Here is a 25,475-nt window from a genome sequence, read left to right on the forward strand (position 1 = left end):
CACGAATAGCCATAATGCTTCCGGAGAAGGACTAGCCCTACCAGATATGGGAATTTTTAATGCAACTAAGAGAGTACAACTAAGAGAGTACAATTTTGGTACAGAAATAGACAAATTGTTGAATAGAACAGAATGAACAAATCCCAGCAAGAGATTCATATGAGTATAGAATATTATTAAATGACAAAAGTAGATGTCAGATCAATGGGTAAAGGAGGGACTTTCAAAAAGGTAGAGCTAGAAGTCCTAGCCAGAGCAATTAGGTAAGAAAGAGAAGGCATTTGGTTTGGAAAGGAAGAAATTAAATTCTATTTGTTTGCACGTGATATGATCCTGTATATAGAAAACCTTAAAAAACTGCACCAAAACTTGTTAGAACTAACGAATGAATTAACCGAAGCTGCAGTATGTAAAATCAACATACAAAAATCTGTCGTGTTTCTATACACTAACAACTATGTTAAAAAGAAATCAAGAAAGCAATCCCATTTATAATAGCTACAGAAAGAAAAATGAAATAACTTAGGAATAAGTTTAACCAAGAAGGTGAAAGGTCTGCATTCTGAAAACTATAAAACATTGATGAAAGAAGTTGAAGTGGACACATACAAATGGAAAGACATCCCATGTTCACAGATTGGAAGAATTAATATTATTAAGGTTGTCTATACTAGTTGAAATGGTTTACAGATTCAATACAATCTTTATCAAAGTGTCCCTGTACTCCCAGAAATTCAGGAGACTGAGGTAGAAGGATCTCTTAAGCCCAGAAGTTTGAGTCCAAGCTGGGCAATATAGTGAGATACCATCTCTTAAAAAATCCCAATGATGTTTTTCAGGGAAATAGAAAAAATAATCCTAAGATTCAAAGGAACCACAGAAGACCATGAATAGCCAAAGCAATCTTGATCAAAAAGAACAAAGCTAGAGGCATCATACTACCTGACTTCAAAGTACACTACAAAGTTATAATAATCAAAACAATATGGTATTGGCATTTAAAAAGACACATGGAGCCATAGAACAGAAAAACCCAGAAATAATTCCACACATTTACAGTCAATTGATTTTTTTTTTTTTTTTTGAATACAGAGTCTCAGCCTGTTGCCCAGGTTGAAGTGCAGTGGCGCCATCTCGGCTCACTGCAACCTCCACCTCCTGGGTTCAAGTGATTCTCCTCCCTCAGCCTCCTGAGTATCTGGGATCACAGGCATGAGCCACCACACCCAGCTAATTTTTTTTTTTTTTTTTTTTTTGAGATGGAGTCTCACTCTGTCACGCAGGCTGGAGTGCAGTGGTGCAGTCTTGGCTCACTGCAACCTCTGCCTCCTGGGCTCAAGTAATTCTCCTTCCTCAACCGTCTGAGTAGCTGGGATTACAGGCGTGCACTACCATGTCCAGTTAATTTTTGTATTTTTGGTAGAGATGGGGTTTCACCATGTTGGCCAGGATAGTCTGGAACTCCTAACTTCAAGTGATCCACCCTCCTCTGCCTATCAGAGTGCTGGGATTACATATGTGAGCCACTGTGCCCAGCCTAATTTTTGTATTTTTAGTAGAGACGAGGTTTCACCATTTTGGTTAGGCTGGTCCTGAACTCCTGACCACAAGTGATGGGCCCTCCTCGCCTCCCAAAGTCAAGAGATTATAGGCACGAGCCACCGCACTAGGCCTTACAGTCCATTGATATTTGACAAAGATGCTGCGAGGACAAACTGGGAAAGGACATTTTCTTCAGTAAGTGGTGTTTGGAAAATAGGATATCCACATGCAGAAGAATGAAACTGGATGCATATACGATATATGTATAAATCAACTCAAAGTGGATTAATGATTTAGACACAAGACCTGAAACTGTAAACCACTAGAAAAATAGGGAAAAGCTCCCCTTGTCCATTGGTCTGGACAAGGTTGTTTGGATATGACCTCAAAAGCACAGGAAACAAAAGTAAAAATAGACAAATGGGATTACACAAATTAAAAATCCTCTGCACAGCAAAGGAAACAGCAGAGGAGACAACCTCATAATGGCAGAAAATATTTGCAAAGCATGTATGTGATACTGTCCAAAATATATAAAGAATACACTAGCAAGAAAACAATCCAACTGAAAAATGAGCAAAGGACTTGAATACACATTTCTCAAAAGAAAACACAAGAATGAATATCAGGTATATGAAAAATGCTCAGAATCACTAATCATCAGGGAAATGCAAATTAAAACTGTGAGAGATCACCTCACACCTGTTAGAATGGCTATTGCCAAAAAGATGAAAGCTAAGTGTTAGTGCAGATGTGGAGAAACAGAAACCCTTGCGTACATTCAGCGGAATGTAAACTAGTACAACCCTTATGGAAAACCGTGTGGAGGGTTTGCAGAAATAAAAAATCAGGCCAGGCATGGTGGCTCACACCTGTAATCCCAGCACTTTGGGAGGCTGAGGTGGGTGGATCACCTGAAGTCAGGAGTTCCAGACCAGCCTGGCCAATGTGGCAAAATCCTGTCTGTACTAAAAATACAAAAATTAGCTGAGTGTATTGGCAGGTGCCTGTAATCCCAGCTACTCAGGAGGCTAAGGCAGGAGAATTACTTGAACCCAGGAGGCAGAGGTTGCAGGGAGCAGAGCTCGCACCACTGCACTCCAGCCTGAGCAACAGACCGAGACTCTGTCTCAAAAAAAAAAAAAAAAAAAAATCTGTCTACTGTGTGAGTCAGCAATCTCACTGCTGGGTATATATCTAAAGCAAATAAAATCAGTATGTCAAAGAGATGTCTGAACTTCCATGTTCATTGCAGCATTAGTCACAATAGCCAAGATATGGAATCAGTACAACAGTAAATGAATGGACAAATTAAAAATGGTTTATATACACAACAGAATACTATTCAGCCATTAAAAAGAAGGAAATCAGCCGGGCGTGGTGGCTCAAGCCTGTAATCCCAGCACTTTGGGAGGCCGAGACGGGCGGATCACGAGGTCAGGAGATGGAGACCATCCTGGCTAACACGGTGAAACCCCGTCTCTACTAAAAATACAAAAAAAACTAGCTAGGCGAGGTGGTGGGCGCCTGTAGTCCCAGCTACTTGGGAGGCTGAGGCAGGAGAATGGCATAAACCCGGGAGGCGGAGCTTGCAGTGAGCTGAGATCCGGCCACTGCACTCCAGCCTGGGCGACACAGCGAGACTCTGTCTCAAAAAAAAAAAAAAAAAAAAAAAAAAGAAGGAAATCTTGTTATTTGCAACAACATAGATGAACCTGGAGGACATTATGGTAAATGAAAGGAGCCAGGCACAAAAAGACAAATACTGTATGTTTTCACTTATATGTGGAATCTAAAAATTTTGAACTGATAGAAGAAGTGAGTAGAATGATGGGCATGGGAGTTGGTGGTATTTGGGGAGATGTTGGTCAAAGGATACAAAGGTTTAGTTTGACAGGAGCAGTAAATTTTCAAGAGACTTGTTGAATAACACGGTGACTCCAGTTGACCCACAGACAACATGGGTTTGAATTGCGCAAGTCCAAAACAGGCAGATTTTCTTCTACCTCTGACGTTCTGAGAAAGCAAGAACTCTTCATCCTCTTACTCCTCAGCCTACTCAATGTGAAGACTGTGAGGATGAAGACCTTTATGGTGATCCATTTCCATTTAATGAGTAGTAAATATATTTTCTCTTCTTTATAATTTTGTTATTAACATTCATTTCTGTGGCTTAATTTATTGTAAGAATATGGTATGTAATACACATAACATGAAATATGTGTTAATAGGGTGTTTATGTTATCCAGTCAACAGTAGTTAAGTTTTTAGAAAGTCAGAAGTTATACACAGATTTTCTACTGTGTGGGGAGGTCAGCATCCCTAAACCCCATGTTGTTCAAGGGTCAACTGTATAAATAACAAAGTATATATTGAAAATTGCTAAGAGAGTAGATTTTAAGTGCTCTCACCACAGAAAAATTATACAAAAGTATTTGAGGTAATGCATATGTTAGTTCTATTTAACCATTGTACAATGTATATATATATTAAAATATGTTGTGCACCATAAATATACACAGATTTTGTTAAAGAATAAATAATTAAAAATAAATTAATATTTAAAAAAGATGGAGCTGCACAAAAAGTGATTACCCAATGAAATTGTGTCACTATCTCACCCTGAAAGCAAAAATCAACTCCGGATAAATTAAGGGCTTAAATATCAACAAGAAAACTTTGAAATTCTTAATAGAGAACAAAGGTGAATATCTTTTTGAACTTAGTCTGCACATGACAAGAACGATAAGTTTGATCATATTAAAATTAACACCCTCTTCATCAAAAAATATCTGAAAGAAAGTAAAAAGACAAGTTACATACTGAGGATTGCTATCCATAGCCACAAAACTTACAAAGGATTAATATTTTAAAAAATTTCTGGCCAGGCACGGTGGCTCACGCCTGTAATCCCAGCACTTTGGGAGGCTAAGACAGGGGGATCACCTGAGGTCAGGAGTTTGAGACCAGCCTGGCCAACATGGTGAAACCCCCTCTGTACTGAAAATACAAAAATTGGCCAGACATGGTGGTGCATGCCTGTAATCCCAGTTACTCAGGAGGCTGAGGCAGGAAAATCACTTGAACTCAGGAGGCAGAGGTTGCAATCAGCCGAGATCACTCCATTGCACTCTAGCCTGGGCAATAGAGTGAGACTCTGTCTCAAAAGAAACAAACAAAAAAATCCCTTCTACATAACAATAAGAGAACAAATAATACAATGAGAAAACATGACAAAAGACATGAATAGGCCAGCCGTGGTGGCTCAAACCTGTAATCCTAGCACTTTGGGAGGCTGAGGCGGGTGGATCGCTTGAAGTCAGGAGTTCGAGACCAGCCTGGCCAGCATAGTGAAACCCCCATCTCTTTACTAAAAATACAAAAAAAAAAAAATTAGCTGGGCGTGGTGGCATCTGCCTGTAGTCCCAGCTACTTCGGAGGCTGAGGTAGGAGAATCGCTTGAACCCGGGTGGCAGAAGTTGTAGTGAACCAAGATCACACCGCTGCACTGTAGCCTGGGCAACAGAGCGAGACTCCGTCTCCCAAAAATAAACAAACAAAACAAACAAAAAACATGAATAGGCATATCATAAGGAAACATGTATGACCCGTAAATATTTGAAGAGGTATTCGTCATGTCTGATTATGATATAAATATTAAACTGTACTTGAAATTAGTTGGGGAAATACTTCCTCTTTTTCTGTTGTCTCTAAGTGTTCATATAAAATTGGGATGATTTGTTCCTTGAAGGTTTAGTCAAACATCCTGTAAAACCGTTGGGGCCTGGTGTTTTCTTTATGGGAAGGTTATTAACCACAGCTTAGATCTCTTTAATAGTTAAAGAAATACTTGTAAAACTGTAGGGTTTTTTTGAGTCTGATCTGGTAAGTCATTTTCCTAGGAATTTATCCATTTCATCTAAGTTTTCAAAATTATTTCATAAAGCTGTTATGACATTCTATTATGGGTGTGTATATATACATACATGTATATATATGTATATGTTATATATTTGTGTTGGAAAGTTCCAAACTATGACTTCAATTTCTTTAGTAGATGTAGTGCTATTCAGGTTATTTTTTCTTGAGTGAGCTTTGATGGTATGTGCCTTTCTGGGAATTTGTCCATTGCATCTAATTTGTCTAACTTATGGCATGAAGCTGTTTGTAATATTCTCTTATTATCTTTTTAATATTCATAGATTTATAGTGATTTCTCATCTTTCATTCCTGATTTTGGTGATTTGTGTCTTCTCTCTTTCTCTCTTGTTTCTCGGTCAGTGTATTAGTCAGGGTTCTTCAGAAAAACAGAACCAATAGAACGTGTATGCATGCACACGCACGCACATACACACGGAGGATTTATTATGAGAAATTGGTTCATGCAGTTGTGGAGGCTGAGAAGTCCCACGATCTGCTGTCTACAAGCTGGAAACCAAAGATATCAGTTGTTTAATTCAGTCTGAGTGTGAAGGCCTGAGAACTGGGGCTGCTCACTGTGTAAATCTCAGTCCAAGGACCAGAGAAGATGAGATGAGATGTCAGGGAGAAATAAGAGGCAAATTCCTTCTTCCTCTGCCTTTTGTTCTATTTCAAGCCCTCAATGGATTGGATGATGTCTACATTGGAGAGGGCAGTCTACTTTACTGAGTCCCCTGACTCAAATGCCAATCTTATCCAGAAACAACTTCACAGTTACACCCAGAAATAATGTTGAATCTGGCCATCCCTAGGGCCAGTCAAGTTGATACACAGAATTAACCATCGCAGTCAGCTAGAAGTCTAACAATCTTATTGATCTGTTCAAAGAACCAGCTTTTGTTTCACTAATTTTATGTTGTTTTTATTTATTTTACTTTTTTCTTTTCTTTCTTTTTTTTTTTCAGCATGAATTATCAAGCAATCTATTGGTTTTTTTGTTTGTTTGTTTTCAATGTCATTTGGCCTTTATTATTTACTTTCTTCTGCTTGTTTTGAATTTAAATTTGCTCTTTTTCTTTTTCTTTTTTGGTTTATTAAAGTGGAAGCTTAGATACTTTTTTGAAATTCTTTCTAATTTGGTCTTGAGGTCTCTCTCTGGAGAGTGGCTATAACATGCATCCTTGCTGTAATGGGACTCCCTTATGGTTATGGATGTTTACAATGTACATTTCATGGGACACTTCTTTATCCTGGGGGATGGATGGCCTAATGCCTAAGTGTCTGACCCATGCCCAGGTGTCCCTTTCACGGTACACTTGTTTTACTGGTAGACACCCTGTGGTTCCTTGTTGACCTGTGTCTAGTTTATTCCCACCAAGATAGCCTTTCTCTAGGAGAACCCTCACCAGGAGAAAAGTCTGAGTGTGTCAGCAGATGAAACACAAGAGGAGGCAGCACAGCAAATCACATTACCTAACAGAAGCGGTTTGATTCCTTGACAGAGCCCAGAAAGAACAGGGCAGCACACCTTGCAGGGCCATTTGGGACACACATGCTCAACCAGCGGGTGGGGGCAAGAGAGAGGCAGATACAGAGGACTTGTGGGATTAAAGATTTATTGGGGTCCAAAGTATTATCCAGACAGGTTTCCCATGGGGAGTTTTCATTGGTGGGTTTAAAGCACGCAGCCATGAGTTCTGTGGGGCCACGTTGTGACTGAGAGATGGTTACTGTGACATTTCCGTGCAATCTATGTGGGGTGTAGGGGTCAGTGGGGCATGTCTCTGGGGCTATATTTAGCTTCCCCATAGGGAGGTGGTCAACCAGAGGCAATTGTATTGGGGGCTATCTAGATCAACCACATTTGAGGAACTGGGAAGAGGTAGATAAATGGAAACTGTGTCAAGTGTGACTAAGCCCTGCTCTGGCATGAGAAATTTCAACTTATATTCAGAATTGATGCTGAGGTAACATAACACTATAGAATTCACTACAGTCATTGATTTGAAACCTTCAGTCTTTTCTAATATATTTAATGCTCTACATATCCCTCTAAGCACTGCTTGAGCTGCTTGCCTCAGGTTTTGGTATGTTATGTTTTAGTTTTAATTCAATTCAAAATGTTTATTAATTTCTCTTTTGACTTCCTTTTTGAACCATGGAATTAGAAGTATGTTACTTATTTTCAAATATTTGGGAATTTCCAAATATATGTGAATTTTCTATGCACATTTGAAAAGAAAGAATATTCTGCTGATGTTGGGTGGAACATTCGATAAATATTAACTAGCCCAAGGTGGTTGATAGTGCTATTCAGGTCTTCTGCATCCTGTATTCAGGATGATAGTGACATTAAGTGGAGGGAGGTGAGGATCAAATTTGGATGTTGGATCATACTTGGATGTTGGATTATTGGCTTACTTTCAGTAATGAGCTTAATTATTACATTTTTGTACATTTTAAAAATCCCACAAATAAGGCATGAACCAGTGGTCAGAGTGTGTTATGAGCCAAGGATTATGATTACTATTTCTCAGAAAAGAAGAAAAAAGAGATTTAACTTTTCTTTCTTGGTGCTTTACATTTTGAATTTTTCACTTTGTGATGAACTTATTACTTAATTTGGAGCCGGAAAGGAGGAGGGACTATCCTTTGATATTGGACTCTGAATTTCCCTAAAAGAGTCCCCCAAAAGAATCTGCTTGGAGTTAGAGGAAAAAAAACAAGGCTCCGGGGTTGCAGACTGGTGAGCTGGCAGGAAAGTAGAGGAAGGTGAAGTCAGAGAGGTGGGCAGGGCCAACTTGTGTCCAAACTGCAGGCCGGGATAAGAGATTGGGGTGTTATTCCAACTGTAATGATAAGCACTGGAGGGGTTAGAGTAAGAGAGTGACAAGATCAAATCTATATTTTAAAATGCTCACTGTGCCTGCTATAGAAGAACCATGACAGAGGGGCAAGGCCTCAGGTTATTCAAGGAGGGGGCTGCTACAATAGTCCAGGTGAGAGGGAGTAGGTAGTAACTTTGCAGGTGGAGAGAAGTCATACTCTTCAGGATGTATTTTGGAGTTAGGTCATGAATGAAAGAGCAAAAGAACTGACATCATCACTGTCACCATCACCACCATCACCTTTTCTAATATGTACTGAGTGTTATTTTGGTGCCAGACATAGGACGACTAAGCATTTCGCATGCATAATATCTTTTAATCCTCAAAGCAATCTCTGTGTCGTAGGTACTATTAGCCCCATTTTACAAAGAGAAAATGGAGACTTAAAGAAGTTAATTTGCTTAACTTCTTTGTTTGTTGGTTTTCAGATTAGTTATAAGGCAGAATTTTGATTTTTAAGTTTAGAAAAAATTTTAATGAATGTGAACTAAATAAGGCACAAAATAGATGGAAATAGAATAGACAAACATCAGGAAAACTAGAGAGTTATCGTTGTTAAGATAGAAGTATTTTTATTTTAAGTTTCAACCTGCTATCTTTGGGTTACTATAGAGTATATGAAAACCAAGAGACACCATCACTAAAGAATCTTGCAATGTGGGGGGGAGTGGGAGCAGGAAGGAGAACAATTTTCCCTCTTTTCTGTTATCTTCCAAGTAGAAGGAGTTTAATTAATAAACGGGTTTCCATCTGTCACTTTACTCATTCCATGCCAGGTAAGGATGTGTGGCATCTGCAGCACATTTCAAAAGCGTAGTCTGGGCATGTTCACCTTTTCCTTTTTGAGACCCAGCCTGAACACACAGCATGCATTTCCCCTGTTTTTTTCCTAGACAGGCCTTTTTTTCCTACCAAGAGCCCAGTGCTGCCAGGATAGGCTGCCATGTCTGTCTTCTGGTGGGAGGGCTCAGTTAGAATCCATTTTGCTCCTACTCTAAGCTTTCCTCCATTCTCTGTCCTGGCCTTGCACGCCAATAAAGGTGGCATTTGGGCCTCTACTTGTCTTACCCCTTGTGCTGTTTTTCATTTGGTTTAACATTCAGTTGGGGTAGAAAGGCATTTCTATTTGATTTCTCTCAGAGACACCCCACTCTCTCCAACCAAGAAGAAAGGTAGGTCTTCATACATTAGATCAGTTGATGAGGAGATTTAGGTCAAGAGTGATCCTGATTCTTGATACCACCCCGGGCAGATCTAGCCATTTTGGGAAAAGAGCCAAAGGTTTTTACAATATTGATGATTAATACTGGAACATTTAGGGGGATTCCTAGTACTTTAGCTGTGAAAGTGGAGGCAGCAGTTGCTATGGAAATGTGACAAGTTAAAATAACAACTTTAAGTGAGCATGGAGAAGCAGTGAGGGTAAGACCGATGATTACGTGCTCTGTGTAACTCTCATAATGAATGTTGAGTGCTTCATTTTCCTGATTAAATTATTAAACACAATTTTTTCTTTGTCCAAAATGAGTGAGATTTCTTTTTTTCTTTTGAGATGGAGTCTCGCTCTGTCACCCAGGCTGTGGACACGATCTTGGCTCACTGCAAGCTCCGCCTCCCAGGTTCACGCCGTTCTCCTGCCTCAGTCTCCCGAGTAGCTGGGATTACAGTCGCTGCCACCATACCCAGCTAATTTCTTGTATTTTTAGTAGAGATGGGGGTTTCACTGTGTTAGCCAGGCTGGTCTCGAACTCCTGACCTCGTGATCCGCCTGCCTCGGCCTCCCAAAGTGCTGGAATTACAGGTGTGAGCCCCCGCGCCTGGCCTGAATGAGATTGCTTATCCTCTCACTCTAGCTGCTGCTTGGTGCAGTGATTATTTCTTCTCACCTCTATTCCAAGGTAGAACTAAAGAAATAGTCTGTGTTGCCATATGATCTTACTGATACTCAGAGCTGATCTTTACAATCCGGTTATTATAATTAAACCTCTGTGTGGGATCTAGGGGGAGTTCACAAAGCTGTTCTTTGATGCTCTTTGTAAAATTCCTGGAAGGGAGGTATAATTTTAAGATGCATATTAAAAGTTGTTCTCCAGGTGTTCTTGAGCTTGGCTGAGAATCAAGCAAAGGGAAATAAGCTTCTATTTCAGTAGGGACCTTTGAGTTCTAAGAAAAGAAAGAGACTTTTTCTCACTAGGAAAAGAAAGATAATTTTTCTCACTGCAATGTGAGAAATGTGTTAGAATCTCCTTCCCTGGAGAGATTTCACAGCTGGGTAGATGGACCAGATCTGTGTTGTCTATGAGTTCAGTGGGGAAACAGTTGATCTTTGGTGATGCAGAATGGCAGAAGTGACTCTTTCAGCCCTTGCATTCCACAGTAAAATGAAAAATCATCAGGATTATTTCAAGATTATTCAAATATAATATGTAAATGATTATAATGTATAAATATAAAAATTCCTACCAAAATAAGCATGCAAAATCTCAGACACTTTATATTATTTAGACTTTATCGCTTAAAGGACTTTGCTGTAAACCAATTTTTTCCTTTGAATTAAAAAAAGTGAGAGAAAAGGAAGGAAATAGAGGAAGAAAAAAGAAAAGAAGAAGAGAGGGGTTCTGGGTTTGCATTGCTATACAAAAGAACAGAAGTAATTTTTCTGTTGATTTAAAAATTGCTTCTTGATCTCGTTGGTTCTAGCGATCATTGCTAATTATGAGGATAGCCAAAATGAATGACTCTGTAGCCAGTTCATAGATACAGCCATTTCACATACTATGGACTAGTGTGCCCATGTACATGTGAATTTTAAAATTTACTTAGATGGGTTTTAAGTTAGAATTCACAAAAGTATTTATTTAGAAAATAATATATTGGAGTTGTTACCAAGTAGTTGTATATAATACTCCCTTTCAAACTAAGTGTGCATGGCCGGGCGTGGTGGCTCATACCTGTAATCCCAGAACTTTGGGAGGCCAAGGCAGATAGATCACCTGAGGTCAGGAGTTTGAGACCAGCCTGGCCAACATGGTGAAACCCCGTCTCTACAAAAATTACAAAAATGATCCAGGTGCGGTGGCTCACACATGTAGTCCCAAACTACTCGGGAGGCTGAGGCATGAGAATTGCTTGAACCCGGGAGGTGGAGGTTGCAGTAAGCTGAGATCACGCCATTGCACTCCGGTCTGGGCAACAGAGTGAGACTCCATCTCAAAAAACAACAACAACAACAACAAAAAGAAACTAGATGTGCTGGCTAATTTATATCCAAATAATTCATTTTGCCCTTGTTATAAATGTGACTTCAAGGATAGGGCAACATCACATGGCACATATTCTCAACCTGAATTTCATCTCAGTGTCTCTGTCAAAGTGGACGCTGCAGGTGCCTGGTGAGAGCATTTTTTGAGGGTAGTGGAGGCCTTTTCCTTCCCTGGGTCCCAGGTCTGTGAGGCTCAAGCCTCTCTTCCTAGTCTTGCCTCGATTACCACACTAAATATGTCATTTAGCAAATCCTTCTGATAAAGGCTCTTTTGTACTTCAAGTAAAGAAACCCATATCGGAGTGTCTATTATATACCTGCCACTGTCTCCTTCATTTAATCAGCCATTGCCTGGGGAAGAGGTGGGGCTGAGCTTAAGCAAGGTCACTGGTTTGCTGTATCCCAAAGGTGTTTACATTTCTGCATGTTACTGGGCTGGGAGGATTTTGGGGGTGAGGACTGTATTTTGCACTTTGTATTCCTGGTAAAGAATCTAGCACGGTGACAATCAGTATTTGTTGAGCGCACAAATTTGTTTCAAGAGCAGATCTCCTGTCTTAGTTTAGCTTGAGCAGCCCAGAACACAAGTAAGTGCCATTAATCTGGCACATCATCTGTGTTCCAGGAAGTCAAAGGGAAACCTAACGTGAGAAATGTGAACATTTAAATTAAAAGCACTTACAACTATTTAATGTACCATCCTGATTCTAATTAATGCAGAAGTTAATTTGATGAAAATTGGGAGAAATCACGGCAGCAATTTTGCTCTGAACTTGATAAAGAGTTATACAGTACCTCCTGCTCCTTGGGGAACGGAGGGTGCTAGTGAACTGATGTAACCTGGATTTTGTCTGTTCCCATTTTCAAGTGGCAGAATTCTATGGAATACTTGAATTAATTGATATTCCCGTTATAGTTGCCTAAAGACTCAGGCCTTGGGAGTCATAACCATGTGGCACAAAGTGGAAATTAATTCTGTGGCAGTTTTCGATAGGATCATTCATTCATTCTGTGTATTTTACTGAGCACCAACTTGGGCTCCAGGTATATATCAGTGAAATAGACATAGTATCTGCCATCATGGAGTGTACCGTGTGATGAAGAAACAGCATCAGTAAGTACATAAGAAAATAAATCTCTCAGTGCAAACTGTGATATATGTTTGTTATGATGAAAGTGAATAGGATACGGGGAGAGGTAGAGAGATGTGAGGTGACTTCACAGAGAGAACAGTATGTGCAAGGTCACTTGGGTGCAAAGGAGCTTGGCATGTTGAGGGTGCTGAGAAGCTGAGTGCGAGCCAGTGTGCCTGGAACATGCTCAGGAGGAGGAGCTGGTGTTAAATGAGGCAAGAGAGACCAGCAGGGCCCAGGCCACGCCGGGCTTTGTAGGAGGTACATGGATTCGGATTTTGAATCACTGTGCAAAGACCATTATAATTGATGCAACTTTTGGTCTGAGAGCATTGAATGAATAGAGACTGTGCACCTATTAGTCTTCTCAAGGTAAATATTAGAATTCTTAAGTTAGATCCATTTTTGTTCCTGTGGGAACACAATTCTATATGGTCATATATGATTATGGGAAGATAGATTTTTGATATTCAAATATTCAGGTAACATTATCATTTAGTTATACATAGTAAATCAAAAAATAAAGCAAACCCAAGTTGTTTCCAGTTGTAAAGAAGGTAGCATGGCTATACAGTTTCCTGTTCTCCTGTGGAGACGGTGGAGGGGAAATTCCATGTGCCTCTGCATTTTCTGCATGTGTTGTGAGCTAGTCCCTAACTACTCTTTGTTCTGAATACCTTTTCTAGGATGTTTGTATGGGGAGAAGCCTTGAACGGTAGAAATCATGTCCCCTTTGTAGCAAAGGACAGGCTTGCTTATAGCATTGGAAAGTAGAGGTAGTGTTTCCCCTCAGAGCACAGGGCAGATAGGTTTACTACCCCCTGTAAAAAAATTGGGGCTCCTTAAGCTCAGGGTTTCTCTCCTGAAATGAAGCCCACTGTGTGTGCAAGTATCCATCTGGGCCTACCTACATTACTCCAAGGGGAAGGGGAACTGACCAGACATACTGATGCTTGTGCCACTTGCTGTGCGGTGAGTAATAAAGTCCTTTTCTCTGACCCAGGAGTCTGTGTCTTCTGTCAGCATTCATAAAACTGTCAGACTAACTAGTTAGCTTCGAAGTGAGTAAAATCTCAGACCCTTCACAATTCTTCACAGAGGCTCCTCAGCAGTCCGAGCAGGAAGGTACGATGCCAGGCAGGTGACACCCTAGTGCTTTGCAGCCTCTAAGATGTCCAATTAGCATTTCTTGTCTCTGTTTTTCTCCTCCAAAGTCACAAGATGAGCTGTTCTCAGACAATCACATCTTAAGTGTGACTTCTAGTCTAAAATACATGTGTGAAACCTACTAGCTACTAATTATTATGCCTTGAATGTTCTTAACCAAGTGGGAAAATGTTTCAACAACAGAAAGAATACTATGTTAAAATTTTAGGATCAGGACATAAAATCTATTAAAATGATACTTTAAATTAAAAATATTGTGTGTATGTCTGAAAATGTAAACCCAAGCATATTTCCATGAAAGATTCTTTTTTTTTTTTTGAGATGGAGTCTTGCTCTGTTTTCCAGGCTGGAGTGCAGTGGCATGGTCTTGACTCACTGCAACCTCTGCCTCCTGGGTTCAAGCAATTCTCCTCCCTCAGCCTCCCTAGTAGCTGGGATTACAGGCACCTGCCACCATGCCCGGCTACTTTTTTGTATTTTTAGTAGAGACGGGGTTTCACCATGTCCGCCAGGCTGGTCTCGAGCTCCTGTCCTCGTGATCCGCCCACCTCGGCCTCCTAAATGCTGTGATTACAGGCATGGGCCACCATGCCTGGCCGAAAGATTCTTATGTGATAACCACTAAGGGACTAACACTCTCCTTTCTCAGGGTTCACAGAACCATTATTGTCACAGTGCGGGATCATCATTGGCTTGGGCTCTCACTTTCTCCTGACCAGGGCCTTGAGGAGTAGGCACTACTACCACTGCTCCCATGGGAGAATACCAGGTACTGCTCTGGCAGCTGCAGGAGATGTTCTGTATCTGCACTGTCCAATACAGTGGGCGCTAGCCACAAGTGTCCACTGAACGCTTGAAATTTTGCTTATTGGAATTGAGATATAAGTAACACGGTGGCTCATGCCTGTAATTCCAGCACTTTTGGAGGCTGAGGTGGAGGGACTGCTTGAGCCCAGGAGTTCGAGACCAGCCTGGGTAACATACCAAGACCCCCATCTCTACAAAATATAGAAATAAATAAATTTTAAAAATTATACACTAGAGTTCAGATTTAGGGCAGAAAAAATGTAAAATGTTTCACTAATAATTCTTAAAATTAAGTATGTTTGAAATGATAGTATTTTAGATAGGTTAAATAAAAATACTGTTAACATTAGTTTCATCTGTTTATTTTTACTTCTTTTTAATGTGACTAGAACATTTTAAATTCCATGTGTAGCTCTCATTCTATTTCTATTGAACAATGCTGTTCTAGATCCTTGCTACTCAAAGGGCGGTTCTCAGGCAAGCAGCATCACCATCATCATCATCTGAGAGCTGGTTAGGAATGTGGTATCCTACAACCCACTCCAGACCTACTGGGTCAAAATTTGCATTTTAACAGAATCTCATGTGATTTGTATGCACTTTACACTTTGAGTAGCTGAGCTTCCCTAAGACTAGGACTGGCTGGTTTAGCAAACTAAAAATATAGGATGCCCAGTTAAACTTAATTTTTCAAATAAACAGTAAGTTTTAAATATAGTATGTCCCAAATATTGCATGGAATATGCTTATATTAAAATCATTTGGTTTTTTTTTTTTTTTTTGACATTCAGCTTTAACAGGTTATCCTGTAGTCTATCTGTCAACATTACCTAAAACTAACTTCTCTTATCCAGACCTGCTTGTTACATGAAATTCCACAGAATCAGGAAAAGAACAGAATGAGAAAAGGAGTGGTGAAGAGTAGAAGCTGGGTGAAATGAAAACAGAGAAGAAAAGACAGTATGAGGAGGCAGTAGGAATTAGATGGGGCACGGAAAGGCCACATTTAAGGCCAGCGACCCTTTTGATTTTGTAATTTTTGTTAGCAACTTTCTTCCTTATTCCTGCATACTCCCACTTCCCCTAGTCATTCTGCTTTATTCTCCTCTTCTTATTTTCTACTGGGGTCCCCTGAACTATGTTGGGAGAAAGCGGTGTGTGAGAGGAACGGGAATGTCTCCTCAGCGTGAAGACCCCAGCTTTCCTATAGTCCATCATCTCTGAAATTTCACTTACAAATAGCCCTTTTCTGCTACCAGTACTTTGTCTTTAAGCCATCAACATTCCTAAGTGCCCCAAATGGTGACACTTGACACTTTAATTTTGGAGGATTTTCTTTATTGTGGCATTTTAATTGTACTTTAAAAAAATGTGAAACAACTCTTAGGAATTTTGTGGTTTGTTTTGTTTTTCAGGCTTTTAGGGGAGTGAGGGGAAAGGAGAGGCCAGCAGGGAAGGAATAACAATAGACACTCTACTTAGCTAAGCGTTAAGAAGAGCCTTTCATGGCCTGGCGTGGTGGCTCACGCCTGTAATCCCAGCACTCTGGGGAGCCAAGGCGGGCAGATCACCTGAGGTCAATAGCACGAGACCAGCCTGGCCAATATGGCGAAACTCCGCCTCTACTAAAAATACAAAAATTAGCTGGGCGTGGTGGTGCATGCCTGTAATCCCAGCTACTCGGGAGGTTGAGGCAGGAGAATCACTTGAACTCAGGACATTGAGGTTGCAGTGAGCCGAGATCGCGCCATTGCACTCCAGCCTGACAGAGGGAGACTCTGACAGAAAAAAAAAAAAACAAAACCAAAAAACCACAAAAAAAACCCTTTTATCCATGATCCCATTTAATCTTCACAACAATTAAGTGTGTCTGTCCCTACTCCGCAGATGAGGAAACAAGGCTCCAGAGGGAAGATCACCTGCCTGGTGTCAGCTTGCTCACTGGTAAGGAGCTTCTGATTCCAAAGCCGGTGCTCCTGTGCTCCTCACCGTTGCTGTCCACACCTCTTGGCAAATGGAGGCTTATGAATTCATCAGGAAACTGTGAACTAGGACATACATGTGAATTTAGGGAAGTTCCGAAGATTTTTATTTATTTATTCACCTGAAAAATACATGTAAAAATATATACTTCATAGATTTTGGGGAGAAATCAATAGCTTCCTGAAGTGTAATATGAAATATATAATAGTATGACATATATGTAGTATGAAGTATATAACATAAAGTCTTAAGAGTTATATGACAGTATCAAAACACTGCAAATTTCTAAAATGAGCTTAAGTGGTAAATATATTTTCTTTAAAAATTGGCTCCTTAATAATCTTTCCATGAGATGAATAATTTAAAACCTAAATATTTATTTCACTCTACACTGTAAGCATTATCAGACCCCTCCCTTCCCTCCCGCCCCACCATGGAATACATTCTGAAAAAGCTGCCCTGTTATTGGTTGAATATGCTGTCAGTCACATGGCATGAAAAGTACTGCGTTTGCTCTGTTTGCATTTATGAATTAACAGATGTTCTTGCTTTAAAGAAACTGATTCTTTTCTGATGGGAAAAAAAATCTTGTTTAGTTTTTCACTGATTTTTTTTATGTATAGGATTTTCACTAACCTTGGACCATATATTTGCCAGGAAGAATGTAAGGTGAGTAACTGCACATCTTTTAAAGCAATGTATTTGTGAACTTAAGTGCAAGTATGAAATTAGGTGGCTCTGTGATTTCTTTATGTTGTTTCATATCTACATTTGTTTGTGATTCAAAATGGATATGCTAGATCATACAGGTAGCTACAAAAATTATTGAACAGAGTTTATGCTTGAGGTAAAAATGTAAGCTTTTTTGTAAGAGATAAGGGTTATTTGTTCAAAATATCCAAGAAACTTTTGTAGTATGTATCAAAGTATTTATCTATGAGAAAATGACTCCTCAAATCAGTGTTCAGATTTCTTTCATACTTACAAGGAAATGTTAATTCCACAGTATCTCCTGCCATTATTATGTGAGAAAAGAGTAAGAAAAAAATTGAAAACTTCAGAAATATATATCCTGTCCTTCAAAGAAAAGGTGTTAAATCGTTTTAACTGTTAAGAGATGGCAATTAAATTCCTGTTTCTATTTCTATTGTCCTTTTGGCTTCTTTATACATCATTTAAGGAACATTTACAGCTTTTTCTATAAAAAAGAATATTCAAAATCTGAATAGCAATTAAGGTATGTCATGTCTCTCACTGACTCATTGTGTGCCTTCTCAACAAATGCATCAGGGAATTTAGTGTGAACACAGCGGACAGCAGCAAGCAGGAGAGTCTGGCAGAACTTGGGTTAAAGACTCCTTAGTCCAAAACTGATAAAATCTTTACATATAGACATTAACACTTTTTTTCTTCCATTGTTTCTGAGTCAATTGGTGCTTTCCTTCAGGTTCACTTTTGAATAGTAAGTGACTTATATCCTTTAGGTGGTTAAAGCCTAGTCCTGGTTCCACACCTGGGTTACACAGAAATGCCTGATTTGTGTATTACACCAGTAAAATGTACACCAAGAATTAGAAAAATCCCAGTTCTGTTTTTAAGACAAAGTTAATGGGCTTAATTTTAGCTTCAGAAGCTTTAGATCTTAGAAATCACATAAGTCAATGATCATTTGAATCTAATAATACGTACGGCTCATTAATTCATTATGAAGGAAACAACAGTTGTTGTTTTATGTGTTCTTTCAAATAATAGATCCAAAATATAAAATATCTTTCAGCTCCCTGGGGCTATTCAATATTCTGTCTGTAGGAAGGAAGATTATATTTTAAGCTCAATACACGGTTTCTAAACATACCGTGAGTAGGGGTCATTATTCTCACTTTGCACATTTCTTTCTCAAGTTGGGTTTATTCTTGATCCAAAAAGAAATCCTGTGTGACCTCCCATTTTCCACTTTGATTTCAGAGTATTTTCATTAATTTCTTAGTTCATTCATGCATGCAACACATTTTAAAAATAATTGGTGCTTTTAAGTAGTGAGGCCCCATGCTAGGTGCTGGGTCTACAATGGTGAGCACAACAAGGTTAGTCCCTGCCCTCATGGACTAAGTCTAATAGGGAAGCCCTTGTTAATCAAATGATATATATTATTCCAAATAAACTTTGAAATGTGTTGTGAAAGAAAAGTATAGGAAGCAATGAGCACATACAATAGGGGGATTGGAACTCGCAGAAGTTAGGGATTGTGTTCCTGAGGAAGTGATGCGCTGTCATCTGGAGGATATGTAGAAAATCACTAGGAGGATGGAGAACATTCCAGGTGGAGGGAGCAGCAGGTGCTAAGGGAAAAATGAACCATGAAGTGTTCAAGGAACTGAATAATGCTAGAGTAGCTGGAGCAGAGAGAGAAGGGAAGAGGTGAAATAAGGCAAGCATAGCTGGCAGGACGAAGTCTGCCTGGATGATGTCTGGGTATTTGTGCCTATTTCATATATTATATTCAGTTACATTTTAACCTGTACTACAAAGTCTGGAGTTTAGGTAGGTTAGATTATTTGGCTAAAGCATATCTTTATTATAGTTTCATTATTACTTGGATGGGAACCTCACTTTTGTTGCTCAGGAAATTAAACTTATACTCACAAGACACTTAATGTAAACCGTAATGCTAATTTATAAGTTTCTAAAGGAAGGTATCTTTTTAAAAAATTAAATTACAAATTTTAGTCAAAGTAATACACCTACCTGGTTTCAAAAAATCAAAAGGTGACAAGACACACATTAAAGGAAAAATTATCTTTTAGTTATTTCTATAGGCAAACATTTTCAAATTTTTAGTTGTTTCTTCTGTTGGTCACTGCTTGTATTAGTGACCTTGTATCTAGACTTTTTTCTAGAAACAAACAACCCCTATATTGCAGAAGTTTGTAGCCTCAAACATTTCTTTCTTGCTCCTGTTACTTCTGACAGCTACAGGTGGGCTGCTGTGACCCTGCTCTAGCTCTGTTTCCACTTCTCATTCCAAGTCCCAGGCTGAAAGAACAGCCCCTATTTGGGCATGCTGTTCTTACGACAGAGGGAATGGGGCAAGAGATGGCAGGCACATGCAGACACTTGCAACTTCTGCAGAACTGTCACATTGTTGCTTCTGCTCATATTGCATTGGCCTAATTAAGATACATAGCTGAAACTGGAGAGTTCCCTGACCCCCCCTTGCAGGACGTGCAACAGGGATGTGGCGCATTTGTTTGGCTGCTGCCACATGTGCTCAAACCTTTTACAAGACGGGGAGCATGCAGACGGGCAGGTGTAGGAACCAGGGCAAGTGCTTTTGGGCTCTGGCCTCATGGTAGCATCTAGGGTTGGGTGCCTGTGACTCTCAAAGCCCCAGTGGGTGTGTTACAGTGCTCTTTTAGCTCTGCCATCTGCAGACGGCTTAAGTGTTAACCAGTTTAGTGCCCTCTTGGACCCCAGGTTTTTGTTTGGCAACCAGGAAGAATCAGGTTACACAAGGGCTCAAAGGATGGTGAATGTGGGGGTTATATTGAGTGGTAGAGGTGGCTCTCAGTAGGAGGGATGGGGAGCTGGAAGGGGGATGGAGTGGGAGATGATCTTCCCCTGGAGTGTGGCTGTCCAGCAGCCAATCTCCTCTCTGACTGTCCCCAGCCAAACTCCTCTAGATGTTCAGACACTCCTTCTCGTCTCTCCTTCTCTGTCATGCTGTTCTACTGCTCTTCTGTTCACCTGTTCATCCGCTCATCTGCTTGTGGAGCCTGGGGTTTGGGGTTTATATGGGTACTGGATAGGGGGCCCTGGTGGGCCAAAAGGCAACATTTGGGCACAGAAACAGGAAAGCTTGTTCCCATTTAGGGCCATGGGTTTCCAGGCTTAAGTGTGGGGCCTTTGCCAGGAACTGCCCTCTTCTATCCAGTATTTCCCTGTCTCCTGTCCATATAGTGGCCAAGCCTAATGATGGGGCAGGAAGCATTTTCCACCCACAGGGAGGAACTGCAAGTCATATGGCCTAGGGGGATGCAAAATCCTCTCCCAGAGAAGGAAACAAAGACTTGGTAACAATCATACAATTCACTGTACTGCCATAGTATCAAAATAATATGCATAGATGATTTCTCCATTTATACATGTTAGATTTTATAGCAAGTTCCTTTATTATTGACAAAGTTCCTGTCTCCAACAATGTCCTCATCTTTCTTTCCTTCACTCCCCCCATTCAATATAGTTACATTACTGCTTTCAGTTCATCAGTGCTTGCATCAAAATGACTATGTATATTGTTCACAGACAAGCCAGCTAGTAGACTGTATTTTGTTTCTTTCTTTTTTTTTTTTGAATAACTTTTCTTTTTCCCTTGAGTTAAAAATGGCCTTTTTGTAGTTGCAATTTCAAAACATGCATAGTCTTAATTCTTTTCACATGTTCTTTCCTCCAATATGCAGTGGTCTCTCAAATTCCCCTTTCACTTAGAGATCTCTCTGTATGTCTTCCTTTTATTGTCCTCTTGCTCCAGTCTGGACTGATTCTATGTCTGATATACAATGGTTAGTCTTAGTTTCGCTTCACCACTCTTCTAGTGAGATCTGCTGTTCATGAGAGCCTGTGCTTTCTCTTTGTTGACTTTTGCCCTTATGTTGTGGGAGCATGTCCTCCATTAGCTTCTGTGAAGGGGTGAGAGGGATGCATTGGCTGAAATCTTGCATGATTCTTGTTTTTTACTTCTGCAAGCTTAATAGGACATTTTCTTTATCCTTAGCTCCAAAATGATGCAAGTACCTTAACTCACAAAAATCAACTCAAAATGGACCTAAGTGTAAAAGTTAAAATTTGAAAACTTCTAGGAGAAGCACAAGAGGAAAATCTTGGTGACCTTGTTGGGCAAATATTTCTTTTAGAAACAAAAACATAGACTATAACAGAGAAAAAGATTACATTGGACTTTATGAAAATTAGAACTTTTGCTCTTTGAAAACCACTATTAAGAAAATGAAAAAGGAAGACAGAATGCAAGAAAATATTTCCAGTATGTATATCGGACACAGGACTTGCATCCAGCACATATAAAGAGCACTTATGGAGGTCAATGAATTTAATTTTTAAAATGAGCAAAAGATTTAAGCACACTTCACAAAAGAAACTATATGATTGCTCTATAGGCATAAGAAAAAATGCGGGGCATCATTAATCACCAGGGAAATGGATATTAAAATTAAACTGAGCTAGCAACCCACACCCATTGGAATGGTTAAAATTAAACAGATTGATGATACCAAATGTTAGCAAGAATGTTGAACAACAGGGAAGCCAAAATTGACTGGCAGCTTTTCTAAAAAGTTACTTCTATTATGTGACTTGGTCATTCCATTCCTGGCTATTTATTTAAGAGAAACAAAAACATATTCACACAAACTCCTATACATTAATGTTCTTAAATCTTTATTTGTAGTAGCTCCAAACCAGAATCACCCCAAATATTCGTGAATGTGTGCATAGACAAAGTATGGCATATCCATACAATGAAATATTTCTTAACACTAAAACAGAATGAACTACTGACATATGCAACCACGTACATGAATTTCAAAGTCATTATGATAAGACGGAAAGAAGCCAAATGCTAAGGAATATGTATGATTCCATTTATACGCAACTGTAGAAAATGCTAACTAGGCCAGGTGCAGTGGTTCACGCCTGTAATCCCAGCATTTTGGGAGGCCGAAGTGGGCAGATCACCTGAGGTCGGGAGTTCGAGACCAGCCTGACCAACATGGAGAAACCCTGTCTCTACTAAAAATACAAAATTAGCCGGGTGTGGTGGTGCATGCCTGTAATCCCAGCTACTTGGGAGACTGAGGCAGGATAATCGCTTGAACCCAGGAGGTGGAGGTTGTGGTGATCTGAGATCACGCCATTGCACTCCAGCCTGGGCAGCAAGAGCGAAACTCCATCTCAAAAAGGAAAAAAGAAAATGCTAACTAATCTAAAGTGACAGAAGCAAGTCTGTAGTTTCCTCGGGTTGAGGGTGGAGGGAACAACTCGTAGCTGCAAAAATGCAAGCGGAAACTTTTTTGGGTGTTATAAACATTCTGTATTGTTATTGTGGCAATGGGGTCATGGGTATGTGCCTGTGCCAAAACTCATTTAATTGTATAATTTTCATGAATGCAATTTACTGTACATAAATTATATACCTCAATAAAGTTGATGAAAATTAATGAATTGCATGCATGCATACATTTATTAACAGCAACTAATAGACAACCTGGCCACCAATTTGTTATCTTCAGAAATTCTCATTAGATAATAGGGATCATATTACAGAGTGAATGGTACATTTAATTTGTAATTGGGTCCATATAATTAATTCTAAAGCACTTTATTATGATATAGATTTAGTAACTCTTCAGCTACAATTATGTTTTGCATATATATCATGTAATATATATCTTTCTCTAATTATAAAAATGTTGAGTTTATATGATAGCGATATATAGAGACCTTAGATTGGAATTGTTAAGTATAGAGTTTGATTTACATTCTCATATACTGTAGGTAAAACTTATGGAAAACTTAAAATATGCAATAAACAAACTGTTAAATCTTTAGAACGTTTATGACAAAACTGGAGATTTAAACGCTACTTTTATGTTAAATAATTATCAGTATTTTGTAGATGTAATTGTGCTGTTATTTTTAAAAGTTCTTATCTTTTAGAGATATATACTGAAATGATATAATTTTTGACATTTTATTCAAGCTACTATCACATGGGGGAAGACGGTGAGCTTGTAGGTGAAACAAGATTGGTTATAACCTGATAATTACTAAAGCTGAATAATGGGTCCAGGTACATGGGGGCTTATTATTTTTTTCTGTTTATATTTGTGTATGTCTGAAATATCCTGTAATAAAAAATGTGTATATCTTCTGACTTAGAAATTTCACTTCAAGGAATTTATCTTAAGGAACTTCTCATGGGTGTGAACAAACCATCCACAGTAATGTTCAATGCAGTATTGTTATAATGCTAATAAAATTGAAAACAAATACTTAAAAGTAGAAATTTGGTTAAATACATTATGATACATTTCAATGATATAATACTACATGACATTAAAAATGTGCCAAAAGTATATAATTACATGGAAAATATTTGTGATATAGTTTAAAAAAAATTGCAAACTCTAAAACAGTATGTCCAGAAAAATCCATTTTTAAACTTTGTGAAAAGTAAATTATATACATATGTGGTGTGTGTTTGTGTGTTTGTATGCATACAGAGAGGATATATATACACATACAAACACAAGGATATATATCATAATTTATATGCTCATAAGTTTCCAGTATAACTTTTTGGTAATTGAGTCTGTCTTGTTTTCTGTTGGATGTTTTGGCTTTGATATGTTAACAATGCAATGTAGTATGAAATTTCACTGTAAAATGTTTTATATGCTTTACTATTTTGTTATTTTGTATTTGTTATTGGTTAAACCTTAGTGTGTAGCACACTGCTTGGCACATAGTAGGCTCCCCTGCCCGCAATATTATTCAGTGAATAAGAATCAGGTTTTATTTATTTATTTATTTATTTATTTATTTATTTATTTTTTTGAGACGGAGTCTCGCTCTGTCGCCCAGGCTGGAGTGCAGTGGCCGGATCTCAGCTCACTGCAAGCTCCACCTCTCAGGTTTACGCCGTTCTCCTGCCTCAGCCTCCCGAGTAGCTGGGACTACAGGCACCCGCCACCTCACCCGACTAGTTTTTTGTATTTTTTAGTAGAGACGGGGTTTCACCGGGTTAGCCAGGGTAGTCTTGATCTCCTGACCTCGTGATCCGCCCGTCTCGGCCTCCCAAAGTGCTGGGATTACAGGCTTGAGCCACCGTGCCCGGCCTTCAGGTTTGATTGAAAATAATTTTTCTGGCTGGGCATGGTGGCTCACACTTGTAATCACAGCACTTGGGGAGGCCGAGGTGGGTGGATCACCTGAGGTAGGAGTTCAAGAGCAGTCTGGCCAACATGGTGAAACCCCATCTCTACTAAAAATACAAGAATTAATAGGGTGTGGTGGTACACCTGTAATCCCAACTACTCAGGAGGCTGAGGCAGGAGAATCACTCGAACCCAGGAGGCAGAGGTTGCAGGGAGCCGAGATCACACCACTGGACTCCAGCTTGGGCGACAGAGTGAGACTCCATCTCAAATAAAATAAAATACAATAAAATAATTTTTCTTTCTAAAATTTTTCTTTATTTTTCATATTTGTTTTTTGAAGAACATATGTTACTTTCTCTCTCTCTGTTAAATGCAGAGACAACAGGGGAGAGACATATTACTTTTTAAATGAGAAATTCACTATTAAGAAATGAACAGTTTTGGCAGGCTGTTTCTGCTCCTCTATTCTGAGATGTAATAAAGTGAAATATACTTGTTAAAATTTCATATAACATCTGAATTGTAGATATTTATTCAGCATCTTTTAATTTTTTTGTTTTTTTCTAATTTCAGTTCTCCAACATCTTCAAATAAAGAAGTGGTTATGAAGAATGGTAAGACTCCAGTTGCCCGCATGATTCCATGTGGGGTGGGGAAGGGCTTTTTCTGTGATAGAATTCCCTGACCAATGGTGTCTGTACCAGGAGTCACTCATGTGAAATCTTATATTAGTGTGTTCTAAATGATGAGCCAAAAGGGGCTTAAGCTTGATATATGTGACAGTGCTTAGCATATTATTGCCACTCAATTACATTAATAA

At 39.3% G+C, this 25,475-nt stretch overlaps 1 protein-coding gene across 6 annotated transcripts in view; it reads left to right on the forward strand.

Moving 5' to 3' along the window:
* The window catches only part of ATP6AP1L (ATPase H+ transporting accessory protein 1 like), a 64,874-nt gene that overhangs the window by 840 nt on the left and 38,559 nt on the right, over positions 1 to 25,475 (forward strand). For 4 of the 6 annotated variants that reach the window (XM_078004960.1, XM_078004961.1, XM_028849557.2 and 1 more), the window contains exons 2-4: positions 16,608 to 16,664; positions 17,327 to 17,372; positions 25,229 to 25,269. In XM_078004960.1, coding sequence (XP_077861086.1) covers positions 16,608 to 16,664; positions 17,327 to 17,372; positions 25,229 to 25,269 — 144 coding nt within the window. The remainder of the gene's footprint in view (positions 1 to 16,607; positions 16,665 to 17,326; positions 17,373 to 25,228; positions 25,270 to 25,475) is intronic. The other 2 variants (XM_078004958.1, XM_078004959.1) reach the window with 1 other exon arrangement.

Source organism: Macaca mulatta, chromosome 6 (assembly GCF_049350105.2).
Source record: "Macaca mulatta isolate MMU2019108-1 chromosome 6, T2T-MMU8v2.0, whole genome shotgun sequence".
In the NCBI taxonomy this organism is placed as follows: Eukaryota; Metazoa; Chordata; class Mammalia; order Primates; family Cercopithecidae; genus Macaca; species Macaca mulatta.